Source organism: Drosophila miranda, chromosome XL (genome assembly GCF_003369915.1).
Source record: "Drosophila miranda strain MSH22 chromosome XL, D.miranda_PacBio2.1, whole genome shotgun sequence".
Classification (NCBI taxonomy): domain Eukaryota; kingdom Metazoa; phylum Arthropoda; class Insecta; order Diptera; family Drosophilidae; genus Drosophila; species Drosophila miranda.
Genome location: NC_046673.1, coordinates 23,823,797 through 23,838,542, shown reverse-complemented (window position 1 = coordinate 23,838,542; position 14,746 = coordinate 23,823,797). Strand labels below are relative to the sequence as shown.

General features: G+C 45.4%; 2 protein-coding genes across 3 annotated transcripts in view; one reads left to right on the top strand and one right to left on the bottom strand.

Moving 5' to 3' along the window:
* Positions 1 to 3,840, bottom strand: part of LOC108163851 (loricrin) — an 81,392-nt gene extending 77,552 nt beyond the window's left edge. The window contains exons 1-2 of one of the 2 annotated variants that reach the window (XM_017299377.2): positions 3,710 to 3,840; positions 1,208 to 1,214 (exon numbers count right to left, since the gene is read on the bottom strand). The gene's annotated coding sequence lies outside the window, so the exon portion shown is untranslated. The remainder of the gene's footprint in view (positions 1 to 1,207; positions 1,215 to 3,709) is intronic. The other variant, XM_017299369.2, reaches the window with a different exon arrangement.
* A 4,543-nt stretch (positions 3,841 to 8,383) lies between these two features.
* On the top strand, positions 8,384 to 14,633 carry LOC108165095 (ATP-binding cassette sub-family A member 3). Its single transcript, XM_017301148.2, has 9 exons — positions 8,384 to 9,308; positions 9,372 to 9,515; positions 9,743 to 11,035; positions 11,351 to 12,186; positions 12,254 to 12,594; positions 12,660 to 12,983; positions 13,052 to 13,403; positions 13,467 to 14,216; positions 14,284 to 14,633. Exons 1-9 carry the CDS (start codon positions 8,433 to 8,435, stop codon positions 14,483 to 14,485), a joined length of 5,118 nt encoding a protein of 1,705 aa, XP_017156637.1. The 5' UTR covers positions 8,384 to 8,432; the 3' UTR covers positions 14,486 to 14,633.
* The last annotated feature ends 113 nt before the right edge of the window (positions 14,634 to 14,746 follow it).

The following is a 14,746-nucleotide window of genomic DNA, read 5'->3' as shown; positions in this document are numbered from 1 at the left end:
GATGCAGCATGGGACATGCCCCATGCAACATGCACAGATTTGCATTCATTCATTCTGCCTTTGACTTTGACGGATTGCGGGGGGCACAATGCGAGTAATTGCTCCTAATGGGAGAGCAGGGGGGTTAGGGAATAGATTTTAAATATTTTCAAGTATTTTTGAAGTTCTCTTTGCAGTACATATCTGCTATTATAATATTATCTGGCATTATTCTAGAATTTTTCTGGAGCTATTCAAGTATGTTTTCTATTCAAATTTGTAGTATTTTTCTGGTATTTTTTTATTATCTGTTTGTCTTACTCTATGTGTACTATTATTTCCCTAGTGTTTTTGTCTCTTAATTTTCTTATTGTTTTCTTGATATTTTTCTGGAATTTATCTAATTTTGTTTTAAACTGTATTTTACTATGTTGTAATTTTTGGTATTTAATTTAGTAATTTTCTAGTAGTATTAAATTGTTTTCGAATATAATTCTAGTATTTTATTCTTGTGGTAAATGGGACAGTGCAGAGTTCCTTATATGGATTATAAGGAAGAATCTTGTAGAATCTTCCCAATTCTAGGCGCATTTTATTCATCAAGTTGTTTGATACAAGCCGATAATCGTCCTTCCACTAAGCTCCAAGTAAAATAAAATAAACATTTTGCATGGGTTGATGCCGGACTTTTAGATTTGCGGCGCTGCAGAGTTACAAGAACCCCCTCCGAAGCGTGCAACTTGTTTGGAATTTTGTTACCCTTTTTCGAGAGGCTCAAAAACCACTTCAATAACCCACTTTTTCGGGACTCTATAACTCTATAAATTCCACAACTGAATGATTGCCCAAATGTCAAGAAAAAGTTTCGAGGGGAAAAAGAAAAAAAAAACCAAATTCCAGAAACCAAAAATGGAAAACTTTTTCCCCACCTTTTCCAGCCGCATTTCCCGCATCAAGCATTTGCCTCTGATTGATTTGTCAGCCGCCATGCCTCTTGCCGCATGCCGCATGCCACACGCCACACCACACACACACGTCGAGTGGGGAAGCCATAAGCACATTAGGCTCTCAAGATTTCCCCATGAAATGCGGGGCACACAACAAAAGTCGCCAGCAAATTAATATGCAACGCGGAAAGGGAGGTCTGGGTCTGCCCCGTTCAGGCCTCGGGCCCCGCTTACCCCTCTTAAAAGTTAGTTAGAATGACTAAATAGTAACGCATACTGACCTGTGACCTACTCTCCATCCGCGGCGGAGTGTGTGTTGCAAGAAGCACGCAGTTGCAGTTGCAGTTGCATTTTCAGGAACGGGAACGGGAACGTCAGAACGGCAGAACGGGAGTACGTTGCAAGAACGGGAACGTTGCACAGCGGTGGGCGGTAGACAAAAAAAATGTTAAAAAAAAAACAAAACAACAAAAAATACAATATAGCAAATTTTGTTATAGAAAAAATTGCACTTTATCGCCCCCCGCCCCCATCCGTCGCCTGCCATGTCGTTCCGGAAAACTCCCAATAAATATGCGGAAAGGAAATTTTTAGCTAGAAAAAGCGAAAGTAAATTTTGGTCTGGAAATCTCTAATTAGCAGTTTTTTAAGAAATTTTTTTATAATTTTTCAGATTTCGATGGAAAAATCCGGTTTTCCAAAGCGACACTGAAATTCCTTAGAGTTTCCCAGACGCTTTTCGAAAACGGATTCTGGAATTCATTTCTGGAAGTTTTCTGGAACGTATCGGGGACGAGGCATAGACTCGAATGTATGTGGATATCATATGCTGATGTATGTATTTGTGGCTTGAGTTTTAGGGCTCGACCGCCGACGGACGAGAGGACGTCAGGACGACCGTACGGGGGCCGCACTGTTTGAAGTCTCCGAAAGGGAGAGGGAGAAAGAGGAGGCTCCTTGGAAGCCGGAACACGCGATGGTTGGAAGAACGGTAGGGACTCCATGGAGTGGTGCCAGAGGAGGAATAGGAGGGGGTGGAGTATGGAGAAATGGGAGTGGGTCTTAGATCTAGGGTTGTGTGGGTGCTCTCGGGGGTTTCGCTGGCGGGGGCTGACTTTTATTCTAACGGATTGTTGCGTGTTTTGGAGCCAACAACTGCGACGTACTCTGGTTGCTATTGTTGTTGTTTTTGTTACAAGCGGGGCATATACATATACATATATATATATATATATGTACATATACTTTCTATTGTATTATATTTTATATGCTTTGACAAAGCCCCCAAGCCACTTAGACAAACTGCTTCAACTTTCAGGCGGCACTGACTGGCTCGCTCTCTCTCTCTCTCTCTCTCTCTCTCTCTGGCTGGCTGGCTCTCCTCTCCTTCTTGTTGTTGCTGGTTATTATTGTTATTTAATGTTTATAGTTCGCCGAACAAGATGCGATATGCCCCATATGCCTTAGGGGTATGAGGGAGATGAGGGGTACCTTCTTCCCTTCTCCTAACCCTCCTGCAGCAAAGCACTTTCTGCTCCACTCGATTGAAGGCGTAAGAAAATACATTATGAGCCAATGACGTCGTGCACTCGTATGTCCCGTATTACATTACAGTAATTCTCTCCCCCTAGCCCCTTCCTCATGGAGGAAATTGAGGCTCACTCGAAACAAAAAGAGAGCGCGAACGAGGGGCCAAACGAGAGGCCAAATGAGAGAACGAAATGGAGGATGAAGTCTTTCGTTTCGCCGGCGGTTTGCTTCCTTATCGCCTGTCGATTGATCCCCAAGGGCAGGCACAGTTGTTATGTGAGCGCTCTCCTCGCTGGGAGATTTATTGATTCGAAATCGAAGTGGGGCACATTTCTATGATCATGAACGTTGGCATGATTTTCCATCGGATTTTGTGGGATTCTGAGGTTCTGCTTTTTATTAGTCTGTCCTTCATTCGGGAAAGAGAGGATTCCCCAGAGAATATCCCCAAGAGTAGTAGCACAAGAATGCACATTGAGTGCAGACTGGAAAAGATTGCCCTTGAAAATTTCAACAAAAATTTCTGTGTCCAAAAGTTCAATGGCAGTTTTTACACTCATGAAATTAGCTGAAATCGTTCATAAACTTAGATACTCTTTAGAAAAATGGTATGTACATATATTTCCCCTCTCCACAAATTCATTGCACTTTATTGTTGATTTTTGTGATGTGGAAAACAATTCAATTGAAATCAATCAATGGAATCGGCAAAAAAAATGCCATTTGGAATCGAATCATTTGCTAATTAAAGCCACAGAGACAGATGGATAGAGAGAGAGAGAGAGAGAGAGAGAGTGGCAGAGAGAGATGACCGTCTCACGATCAATGTCGGGGCGATCCAGCGAGCACACACGTGATATACTGTATAAGAAAGTGGCGAGTATGTAAATATTTTAATTGGTCCCCAGAGGAAAACAGCAACAATAGCAAACGAATATTACGCGAGTATTTTATGATAATCTCAGGTTGGAATTCACTGTATTTTCTTGTTATTTTGTTTTGTTTTAATCACTTGTTTTTGAGATGGTAGATGATTTAATGGCACACACACACAGTTAAAAAAAAAGATAATTAACAGTTCTTAAAAAATATCTAAAACGGAGAAAAAATCCCAAATCATTAGCACTTTTGATTGTCTTTTTTTGCCGTTTTCTCGTTTGTGTTTTGTAGTTTTTTGTTTGGAATCGCGATTCAGAGTGAAATCACCGCAGTGGCGGGCAGTAAACGAAAGACCAGACTCGAGCTTTACGTACGTTAAAAATTGCGTCAAAATCTGTTTTGGGGCCGGGAACAAAGTCTCTCGAACGAGCGGTAGAAGTCGCCGAAAAAAAATACACCTCTAACACCTTCGATGCTCCACTGTGGACTGCGAGGCGCCAAAGCAGCGCCAAAGCAGCGCCAAAAACCGGTCTCGGTCGCCGCCAGTTGCTGTGCCTTCGTGGCGCTCGTGTTTATTCGTGCTTCGTAGTCGTGCTCGTGCTCGGCTGTCGGCTGTCGGCCTTCGGGCGGGCTGTTCGTTCGCTTGGCCATTCATTGCCGCAGTGTCTGCTGCTGCTGCTGCTGCTGCTCTGCTCCTCTGCTGCGTCTATCTCTCTCTTTCTCTGTTCGCTGCGCTCGGCCTCCCCGCCGACACTCCATCAGTGTTTTCAATGCCAAGCAAAAGCAGCTGTTCTCCAGCATGCATTTTGTTGCTGCCTCCTCCGTGCGCTCACCCAGCAGCGACAATACGAATGCAATGCATACGCACACCCATATACCCTGTAACTGCAAGTGCAAGGGGAAACTTTTGCGGTGGGGGAACCCAAGCGGAAAAGGTGCCCTTTCCAGGTGCTCAGTTTCACGGTCAAACTTTTGTGAGGACATTTCCTTCTGCCTTCCATTTGGTAGACCCCAGGAATTACAGCTCTGATTGCCGACTCGCTCCTACGGTGATCTTGTCAGAGCTTCAGACTTGTTATTTTTAAAATTTGTTCCAAAAAGTTGAATTGAAATGCCGATAATAACATATATTCAATCAATGGTTACTTCTTACCTTCTCGCTACTCGTTACCTTTTTATCACTACTTATATGAATGCTTTATTTTTAATACACATACATAAATTGTAATCCATTTAATTAATCGAACTTGGTACTCGTTACTTTTTACTACTCGCTACTCGTTACTTGCTTTTTAATCGATACTATCTTTGAAAACTTCTACCCACTGCAAGCAATTTATTCTCTCCACAATTACTCGTTACTCCTCTCTATAAGGGATTATACAGAAAGAAGACGAATGACGAATATATTGATCTCCCTATGCACTCACTCTCTCACCCTCAGGTGAAAAAAGAGAAAGCATATGCTCTGTTTTATGTTTTATGCCAATCAATGAAGCACCATTGTCCTCTAGCGCTTGGCTTTGTTGTGTTAAATAACTTAACAAACGAAATTTATAGGAAAATATCATAAAATTCTATGGGCTCTCCTCGCCAGTTGCTTCATAAACTCAAACACTCAACCACTCACCTGCCTACCCTGCAGACATAACGGGTTTCATGGCTGGAAGTGGGAATGGCGACATGGAGCAAAAGTTTGCTGCTGAGAAATGAGTTTAATTGGGAATCATTAAGGAAAGCTGTGCTCCGCTCCCTGCGAGTGCGAGCGAGTGTCTAGTCTCCTATGATCCCCACACACACACACACACACACACACACACACACAACAGAAACAAAAGATTTTTCTAATTCCTAATGAGATATTCTGCCCATTACATGAGCGGGCAGCATCGTTATCAGCAGAGCAGACTGGACGCACTCCAGAGAGCATTAGAGTCGTCGTCTTGTTGTCTCTCTTCTGTCTCTCATTCAGTGTTCATTCATACTGTACTTGTATGGGATTCAAAAGGGGTATATTGTTTCTGAGGAATCTATATCCCACTTAATTGAAATCAATATGTTATCGATTTACTAAATATTCCATCATGACAGCGGTGGATGGGATGACACTTTGTCTACTCTCCAAAAAGGCAATCATAGAAATCCTTAAAAAAAAGAGAAAATGTCCATAGAAATTTTATAATTAGACATCATCTATGTATATCTGGGATCTCTTCCGTGGTGTGTCTCGACAAAAAAGGTTCCAACTAGCTTTGCTTTGATTGATCAGATATATATATGCATCTAAAATTTGAGAGAGTCATAGAGTCTGTCTGTCGGGGGGTATACCCAAAGTCGCCTCCCTCTATAGACCTTTCGTAGCGCTCTTTTATGTATGTATTTCTGTTGCTGTGTTTGTTGTTTTTTTTCAAGTTCAACATGTGCCCCCGATCCCGATCCGGCACCGGACACTCGCTGCTTGTTTAATTTTAATCATACAACAGACGACAAGGCAGCAAGCAGCACATGGAACACATTGTACTATTGTTGTGGCTTTTTGTTACATTTTAATGTTATGCGGCCTTTGTTTCGTTTCAGTCGTTGTTTCTGTCTGTATTTTGGATGCATCCTCACACACACATACACATAATGGTTATATTTCGTTGCTTCTTAGGCCTAATGTCCTATCCTCTCGTACATGGTATATCAGGAGAGATAACTGTCGCAGTAATGTAATGTAGTCCATTTGCGACAAATATGCTACCAAAAAGATAAAAAATTTTACTCGGACAATGGCTGAAAATTGTTCGCATATTCATGACCGAATTACCCAGATTTTTGGAGGGCGAGCGCAGCCAGCCAGCCCGCCAGCCAACCATCCAGCCACACTCTCATATGCCATGTGGAGGCCCAGGCACTGGACGACACCCCAGACCCAGTTCCAAGACCAGTTCCATCTCCCAGTCGGCCCACCATCCGACTCCCCAGTCACCCATTTGTGTGGACAGAGCAAAACAAACAGAACCATTGGCACAAGGCACGCAAATCTCGGCTATGACCAAAATATTTGCCAAAGTTCGTCGGGGAGTCCTACAAAAAATGGCAGCCCTGCGAAAGAAGTAAAGAAAGAACTTCATTGGGTCCATAACGACACACGGAATACGCTAGAGAACCGCTGGCATCACAGATTTTCATCGAAATAATATCTCAATTATCAGATATGCTGGATATCTGCCCCAAATCTCCTTAAAAGAAAGACGAACTTTTTCCACAGAGATTATTTTACTTAAAACTGAAACCATACCATTAAATATATATGTACCTCTCCCGAATATAAGTCATAGTTTCTATCCACAAAGATTGAAGCCCAAAGGAGGAACGCTCCACATATTCTCGGTTCCATTCTTTCCCCATCGCCATGTCTTTTAACATATGTTTAGTTAAGAAATATATAGTTCAGACACATACCATATCAATCAATGTAATGGATTCTACCTGTAATACCGTGACTTGCTGTCACATACATAGATCTAGGCGCGTACAGTATACCCTTTCGAAGGGTGTATACAAAAAAAAACAATCAAAGCTATGCCAAGAAATCAAAGTGGCATCCAGTGGCGGACAGAGGGACGGGGCGGACAGTGGAGGCAAAAGCAGGCCGGATATATTAGCCAAGACAGGCGGAGGGCAGCACAGGACAGACGTCAGGGCCAGCAGGGACAGGGTGACAAGGGACAGGACAGCATCAGCATCATCGTTTCATTTCGCTGCCTGCGTCAATGACAACAAATTCGTTGTAAGCTCTCTCTCCCTCTCGCTCTCGCACTCACTCTGTCTGTGCCACACGCTCTGCTCTGCCAGATCTAAGCCCTTCCTTCTACTTATTTTGTGCCACTGCGGCGGGCGCACACATTTCGGCGCCCCAAACATTTTGGGTGGGCGCCCACTATCGCATCATTGGCACAGAAGCAAAGAGTCACCACTCCACACGCCACTCGCCACTCGCCGGCGATGTCATTGGCGAGGGGCGACTAATATTTGCCAAGCGTAAAGTAATAAAATATTTCTTCGGTCAATAAATGCAATTGAATGTGAACAGAAAGGGCCGTGGGGCTCTGAATGGGCCCTCGAGAGGCTAGCAACAAATTAAACGAGACGAAAATACGAGAGCACTCTCCGCCGAAGCCACAAAACGGCCGAAGGAATACCCTAAGAAATCCAATAGGGGGTAAGAATATGCGATTCATGCGAAAGATGCATCGTATTCGATCCTTTATTGAAATGGTAATGATAATTAATTTTTATAAAATCGATGTTAATCGATACCTGTCATTAATATCGATTAATTATCGAGTCATACATTTTTTTGGAATTTGTTTGAAGATTTTATATCAGTTTTTAGAATTCTAATCGATTTCTTACCAATATTGCAGCCCAAACGGAAAAACACTCAAAGCGAGTGAACGAGAAACGACATTCGTTTGAGCTCTAGAAATATCTATATCTTCATTCTAGTTCTTTTTTTGTATTCAATCTTTTTGGATACCCCACCCCACTCACTCTCATGTCATTTTCATGCCCCCCTTCTACTCACCACTCGATAGTCGGCAGCGTAAAAGCTTTTGTCATTTGTTTGCTTTAGAATGCAATAAAAATGTTATGGCAAAGGATAAATAAACACGCTGCTTGCATGTTGCCAAAAATCAACATGCAACTGGAAGATATACGTACATATACGTACATATGTATATGTATGTGTGTAGAGGAGAAAGGACAAGATGACCAGATGACTGTGAAAGCAGCGTCTGAAAGCGGATATTATGAATACAGCGAAAGAGTCAAATAGTCAAAGATGGAGAGGCGATACATTCGAGGGATACATCCGAGCTTTGACCATTAAAAGATAGACCATTAAATAGAGCTAGGAAAAATATATGAGAGCAGGGCAAAGATCGTGAGATCTGGGCTTAAATTTGCTACCTTTGAAAGCGGTTCTTACGTCACGCCTCATGCAGCAGTGCCCCTCACTCACTGGGGCACTCGTACGCGTAGATACTCGTAGTAGTAGCAGTCGTTGTTTTTTCCCTCACAAACAAAAACAACAACAACAAAAATACTATGACCATACGTGACTGTGTAGGAAAATTAATTTTGATATCGTGGAAGAACCACAAGATACAATTATCCAGACCCTTGGAGGTGCTATGGATTGTCTTTTCGCCGGTAATGCTGTGCTTCATCGCTGTGGGTATGCGATGGATAATGGAGGTGGATATGCGGGTGGACAATGTGTACGAACCGATCGATCTGGAGCGCAGCTGGACGGAGCTGATGGACATGCTGGCGGAGCGGCAGAAGATCGCCACAGAGTACGGCAAGGATAACAATCCGTACATTCCGAAGATGGTGATCGGCTGGGCACCCGAGCAGTTTAATATTTTCGGTGAGACCATTACACAGAGCATGGGGAAACTGCACCCACTAAAGGCGCAACACTTCAATGACTGCAGTCATCTGGAAAACGTGATGCGACGGGAGTACCTCTTCGCTGGCATCTGTTTCGATGATTCGCCCTTCGAAATGGGATACGATTTCGAAGAGGGATCCCTGGTGCAAAAGGACAGCATCCATCCGGTGCTCAATTACTCGATTCTGCTCCCCAGCGAACTACGGATATTGAATCAGGGCTCCTTCATCAGCGCCAATTGGATGACAAACTATGTGGACGACCAAGCCGCCACCGTGCAGGACCGTCTTGATCGGCCCTACTGCGGCGGCTATGTGGGCTACGTTCGCGAGGGCTTCATCAAGCTGCAGAAGGTCATTAGCGAGACCTTCCTGGAGATGGTCAGTACCAAGACGATCCCCGAGATCCAGATGCGTCGTTTTCCCATCATCGGCCGCAAGCAGGATCCCCTGTTGCTCTACCTGGGTCGGAGTCTGGCGCTGCTCTTCATCATGGGCTTCCTGTTTCCCTGCCAAATTTTAATCTATGTAAGAAACGTCGATATGTCGTTTAGCTCTATCTGGAATTGAATTGAACGTTTCCTTCTTTAGCAAGTGGTAAGTGAGAAGCATTCCCAGCTGCGTTTGTTCATGATCAACATGAATATCGGGAATACCATACACTTCATATCGTGGTACATGAAGGGTGTCTTCTATACGCTCTTTACCTCTTTGTTGATTACGGTGATATGCAAGGTAAGAATACAAATTATTCATCGAAAATAGTCGATGTTTATATTATCGATAAGTATCGTTTGCTTGGAAAATTGTTTAATTTTTATCATGAAGATAAACTTATTGACTTCGAATACTTATCAAATGTATATCGATAACTATCGAAGTCATCGATTAGCTATCGACTTTATATCATTTTATAATAGCCGATTTCTTGGTCAATGTATTATGTTTTATTCAATTTGTAGGTACACTGGCGGAATGACTATGGAGTCCTCACGGAGACCCCCTGGCATATTTTATTACTGATTGTCGTTTCCTACAGTCTAGCGTCGAATGCGTTTGCAATGATGATCTCGGCGTTCTTTAAGCATCCCTTGAATGCCGTCCATGTGCTGACTGTCCTGTGGATCATCACGTACATGCCCTTCTTTGTGCTGTGGAACAATCCGGAGCAGGAACTGCGCATCATTCGCTACCTGTCCTATGCATTGCCCAACTGTGTGTTGGCCAAAGTGATCGAGACGCTGGTGGAGCGAGAGCTGATCTTCCACAAGGAGTGGTATGACCGCGGATTCGAGCTGATCTTCGCCAGCGAACCGATGAGCGTCACCAAGAGCTCGTGGGTGTTCGCGGCCGCAGCATTGGTCTACTGCATAATTGGCCTCTACATGGACATGTGGAATGCCACCGAGATGGCCAACAAGGGAATGAAGCGTCCGTTGCGGGCCGGCAGCATGCCCGATGACTTTCAGAACGAGCGTCCGAAAAGTTTTACGCACCAGGGCACCACAATTGGGGTGAATTCCACGAAGATCTACGAGGTGGAGCCCTCGCATCGACGCTTCAAGCTGAAGATCAGGAAACTGTGCAAGCGATTCGGTAGCAGCGATCACCCGGCCCTCAATCTCTTCACATGGAATGTCTACGAGAACGAAGTAACCATCCTCATGGGCCACAATGGCTGTGGGAAGACGACGCTGCTGCGTATACTCGCTGGTCTGCTGAATCCCAATCGGGGATCGGTCATGATTTCCACGCATGACATAGAAACGGAACGAATGGCAGCCTCTGCGGAACTGGGTGTCGCCTTCAACGACGATCTCCTGCTGCTCGATTTGAGCGTCATCGATCACATCCATTTCGTTTGCCAGGTGCGAGGCATGCACGAGCGCGGCCAGATTGTGGCACAGGCGAATTTCTATATGCAGGCGATGAAAATCACCCATCTGAAGACCAGCAAGGTTAGGCATCTCAGCGCCCCAGAGAGGTGTCTTTTCAGTGTGTGCTGCGCATTCTTGGGGGACTGCTCTATCGTCCTGATCGATGATATACACTCCGATCTGGACAAGCCCACACAGTCGCTCATCTGGGCCCTCATCAACGAGGAGAAGTCGCGACGCACCATTATTCTCGTTACAAACTCCACCGCTTTGGCAGAGACAATGGCCGATCGTCTGGCGATCATGGCAAATGGAGAGCTCAAGTGCACCGGCACTAGAACTTTTCTGAAGAATATGTACGGACATGGATATCGATTGGTAGGTGGATCGATCATTGATATCTCATGGATCTCTCAATGATTTCTAATGGATCTCTCATAGATAACTAGATAGATCAATTTTCAACGATCTGATCGATTTAATATCGAAATATTCTGAAATTCAATAATTATGGATCCCATCTCATCGGTCCCATATTGATTTCTTTTTCATTTCTAATCGATCTTCTCATCCATCTCTTGTCAATCTCTGTTCGATCTCTCATGGATTTCTAACTGAACCCATATAGTTCTACCATCGATCTCTGATTCCATACTATTATCTCTTTCTCTCCCTCTCTCTCTCGCCTTGAAGACCTGCGTCAAGGGCAAAAACTGCAACGTCACTAGACTGCACACAATGTTGAGCTCATACATGCCTCACCTGGCCATCGAGAGTGATATTGGGCTGAAGGTGACGTTTGTCCTAGAGAACAAGTACGAGGATCAGTTCACATCCCTTTTGGATGAGCTCGAGCAGAATATGGATCAGCTCAATGTCGTGAGCTTTCGCATAAGGGACACCTCCATGGAGGAGATCTTTCTGCGTTTCGGGTGCGAGCAGAACGATCAGGAGGGCGACGGGGAGATGATCAACAATCATAGCATCATCGTTGAGGACTACTATGCCATGCTGGAGGATGTCGCGCACAAAGGAAAGCTCACCGGCCGGCGGTTGTTTGTCCTGCATTTGTGGGCCCTTCTCTACAAGCGATGGATAGTGGCCCGCCGATCATGGAGTCTCGGGATAGTGGATGCCTTGGTTCTCGCCGTAGCCCTTGTGTGCACCTTTTCGGCCACTCTCCTGTATGGAAAGAACTTTAAGCTACTCCCGCTGACGTTTAACCTCACGAGCCTGCACACCATAGAGGCCTTTGCGGAGATCCTCACCCAGGAGTCCAAGAATGTGCACGGGATGTATGGCTTCTACACGGAGCTGCTCTACTGGTACGACGGTCATGTCCACATCCTCAACAAGGATATGCACGGCAAGTCGCATCTGCTGCATCACAACGAGTTCTCACAGAATGTGAATTTCCGCCACTTGTTTGGGGCAACATTCAGCGAGAAGATTGTGACGGCATGGTTCAACAATATACCATTGCATACGGCCGCATACAGTCTGAATACGGTGCACAATGCGGTGGCCAGGTACCAGCCAGATTTCTGCCTCTGCCTCTGAATCGAACTCTCTTTTGATTCCGTGATCCTTCCACAGACAAACCTTCGACGAGGAGGCCACCATTGATGTGACCCTGTGGCCAATGCCCTTTCAGACGAATCTCAATACCTTTACCCAGTCACCGCTCAGTTTGGGCGGCCTTCTGGCCATCAACATCACGTTCGTCGTGAGCTTTGTGTGGCCGAGCATCTCGATGTTTCTCATTCGGGAGCGGGCCAGTACGATGAAAAAGCAACAGTTACTGGCTGGCGCAAGGCTTCACACCTTCTGGCTGTGCTATATACTCTTTGATTTAATGCTGCTGTCGGTTCTGGTGATCTGCGTGATCATCTGTGTGGCCGTCTACGTGCATCCACATCATGATGTTCTCTTTTACTGTGGGTTCTCGGCTCAACCATGTTCCCTCTGACTTTCAATTTATTTTCGCCTGATTTTCTTGTAGTTTTCCTTTCCTTGACACTCGGCCTCTTGGGTCTGGCAGTGATGTTGAGCACCTATCTGGTATCGGAGCTAATTCGTGATCCCCTGCATGGCTTTGTGCTTATCTGCCTATGGAATTCCTTGGGTATTCTCATATTCAATATTGTGGTATCGAATGATATAGGGAATCTCCCGGATTGGTTTCAATATCACATACAATATACTTCTGCCGAAATGGTCTTCAAATTGTTCATGATACACGAGTATAGACTGTACTGCTCTGATCCGGATGTGAAATTTGTATCCACCAAGATCCTGCATTGCAATAGCCTACCCAATTGTTGCAGTTGAGTGAAGAGGAGATCCTTATCCCTTCAAGAAGGATGTCCTCTAATAGTTATCCTCTCTTTCTAGCTACCTATCACTACCTTATGAAGGACCTTGGCATCGCCTTCGAGCTCTCAATGATGATGCTGAACATTCTACTGCTTGTGATCTTCCTTGAAGCCACGGAATTCTACACAGTCCTCGCCTATGGCTTCTGCAGACACAGAATTCCCGAAGAGTGTCGCATTCCGGAGGACACTACGTCCAGGCCCACTCTCAAAGATGCCCCGGCTGTGGATGCCTCTGTCATCACAGAGAGGCATCACATTGACCAAATGAAACAGTCGGATCGGGAGCAGTACTCCCTGATCATCCACAGTTTGGGAAAGCGCCACAAGAAGCGCTATATCATCGAGGGACTAGATCTGCGCATAGGCAAGTGAGTGCCGATATCGATAGTTATCGATAGTCATCCTTCTATCGAGACTTTTTTGATTCGCAGAACCGAATGTGTCTCCCTCAATGGCTACAACACTTCTGGAAAGACGACCCTCCTGAAGCTCCTGGTGCATGAAACGCGCGCCACTTGTGGACGCATTTGGGTCGGGGGCTACTCCATGGCCCGTCAGCGCGTCCAATGCTATCGCCGGCTGGGCTACTGTCCGCAGAACGACACCCTGCCTGGAGAGTTCACACCCATGGAGCTAATGTACATCAAGGCCCTGCTTCAGGGCCATTACCGCCATACGGCCAAAGAGGTGAGCGAGGGCCTGATACAGATGATGGGTCTCCAGAGCTGCTGCAATCTGCCCATTCAGTTCTGCACCACGGGCCAGTGGCGCCGCCTGCACTTCGCCCTGGCCATTCTGGGCTCTCCGGCATTCATTTGCGTGGACGGGGTGCCGGCGGGCATCGATCCGGCGGGCAAGAGAACGATCTTCACCATCACCGCGTTCATGCAGTCGCGTGGCAGTAGCTTTCTGTACACCAGCCTCTTGCCGCTGGACAGCGAGCGGCTGTGCCACCGGACGCCCGTCCTTTACGATGGCCAGCTGTGGGCCATCGGGTGCTATGAGGAGCTCAGCGACAACTACAGGAACGGCTACCAGGTGGAGGTGCGATTCAAGCGCAAGGCCAATCCGAGTGTCAGTCTCTCGCGCAGCACATGGAATCGCATCGGCCAGATACCCATGTCGCCGCACAAGAAGCTGTCCTCGTTCATGGAACTCAAGTTCCACGGAGCAACGCTCCAGTGAGTTGTGGACGCGCGCCTTAAATTTCATGTCGTAATCCCCATATTCCCATTTATTCCCATTTAGCGATGAGCAGAGCGACTCAATGATCTTTCATTTGCCATTGGAGTCGACCTCCTTCTCCCATATATTCCTTAGTCTTCGCAAGGACACTTTCGAGCTCAATATTGAGGACTTTTTCATCACCCGCAATATGGTCATTGGCCTGCATGTCTATCTCTTTGATCGCGGCAGCCGAAGGTATACCCCTACGTCCATTACGAAATAATAACTCAATCCCGAAGAAGATTCCATTGGCTTCATAAATATAGATTTGTTACCATTTTGGAGAAACAATAACATTGCTTTCGCCCTACAATAATCGCGTAAAGATCTTGCTAAAAGAAACAAAATAAAAAGAAGTATAGCGAACTGCAAAGATCAATAAAAAGATCGTTTTATTCAGCGCCGATATCAAGTTAGAGAAAAGATTTTTTCAAGCTTTCATAGGATTTTATATTCGTGTCGCTACAGAGACTGTACCTGAAGA

What these genes read in the sequence shown, in the direction of transcription:
- LOC108165095 (XM_017301148.2), top strand. Translation starts at nt 8,433, where the DNA reads ATGACCATACGTGACTGTGTAGGAAAATTAATTTTGATATCGTGGAAG. An exon ending in TGATTACGGTGATATGCAAG is followed by an intron (nt 9,516 to 9,742) that starts GTAAGAATACAA and finishes TTCAATTTGTAG; the next exon opens with GTACACTGGCGGAATGACTA. An exon ending in TAGCCTACCCAATTGTTGCA is followed by an intron (nt 12,984 to 13,051) that starts GTTGAGTGAAGA and finishes CTCTCTTTCTAG; the next exon opens with CTACCTATCACTACCTTATG.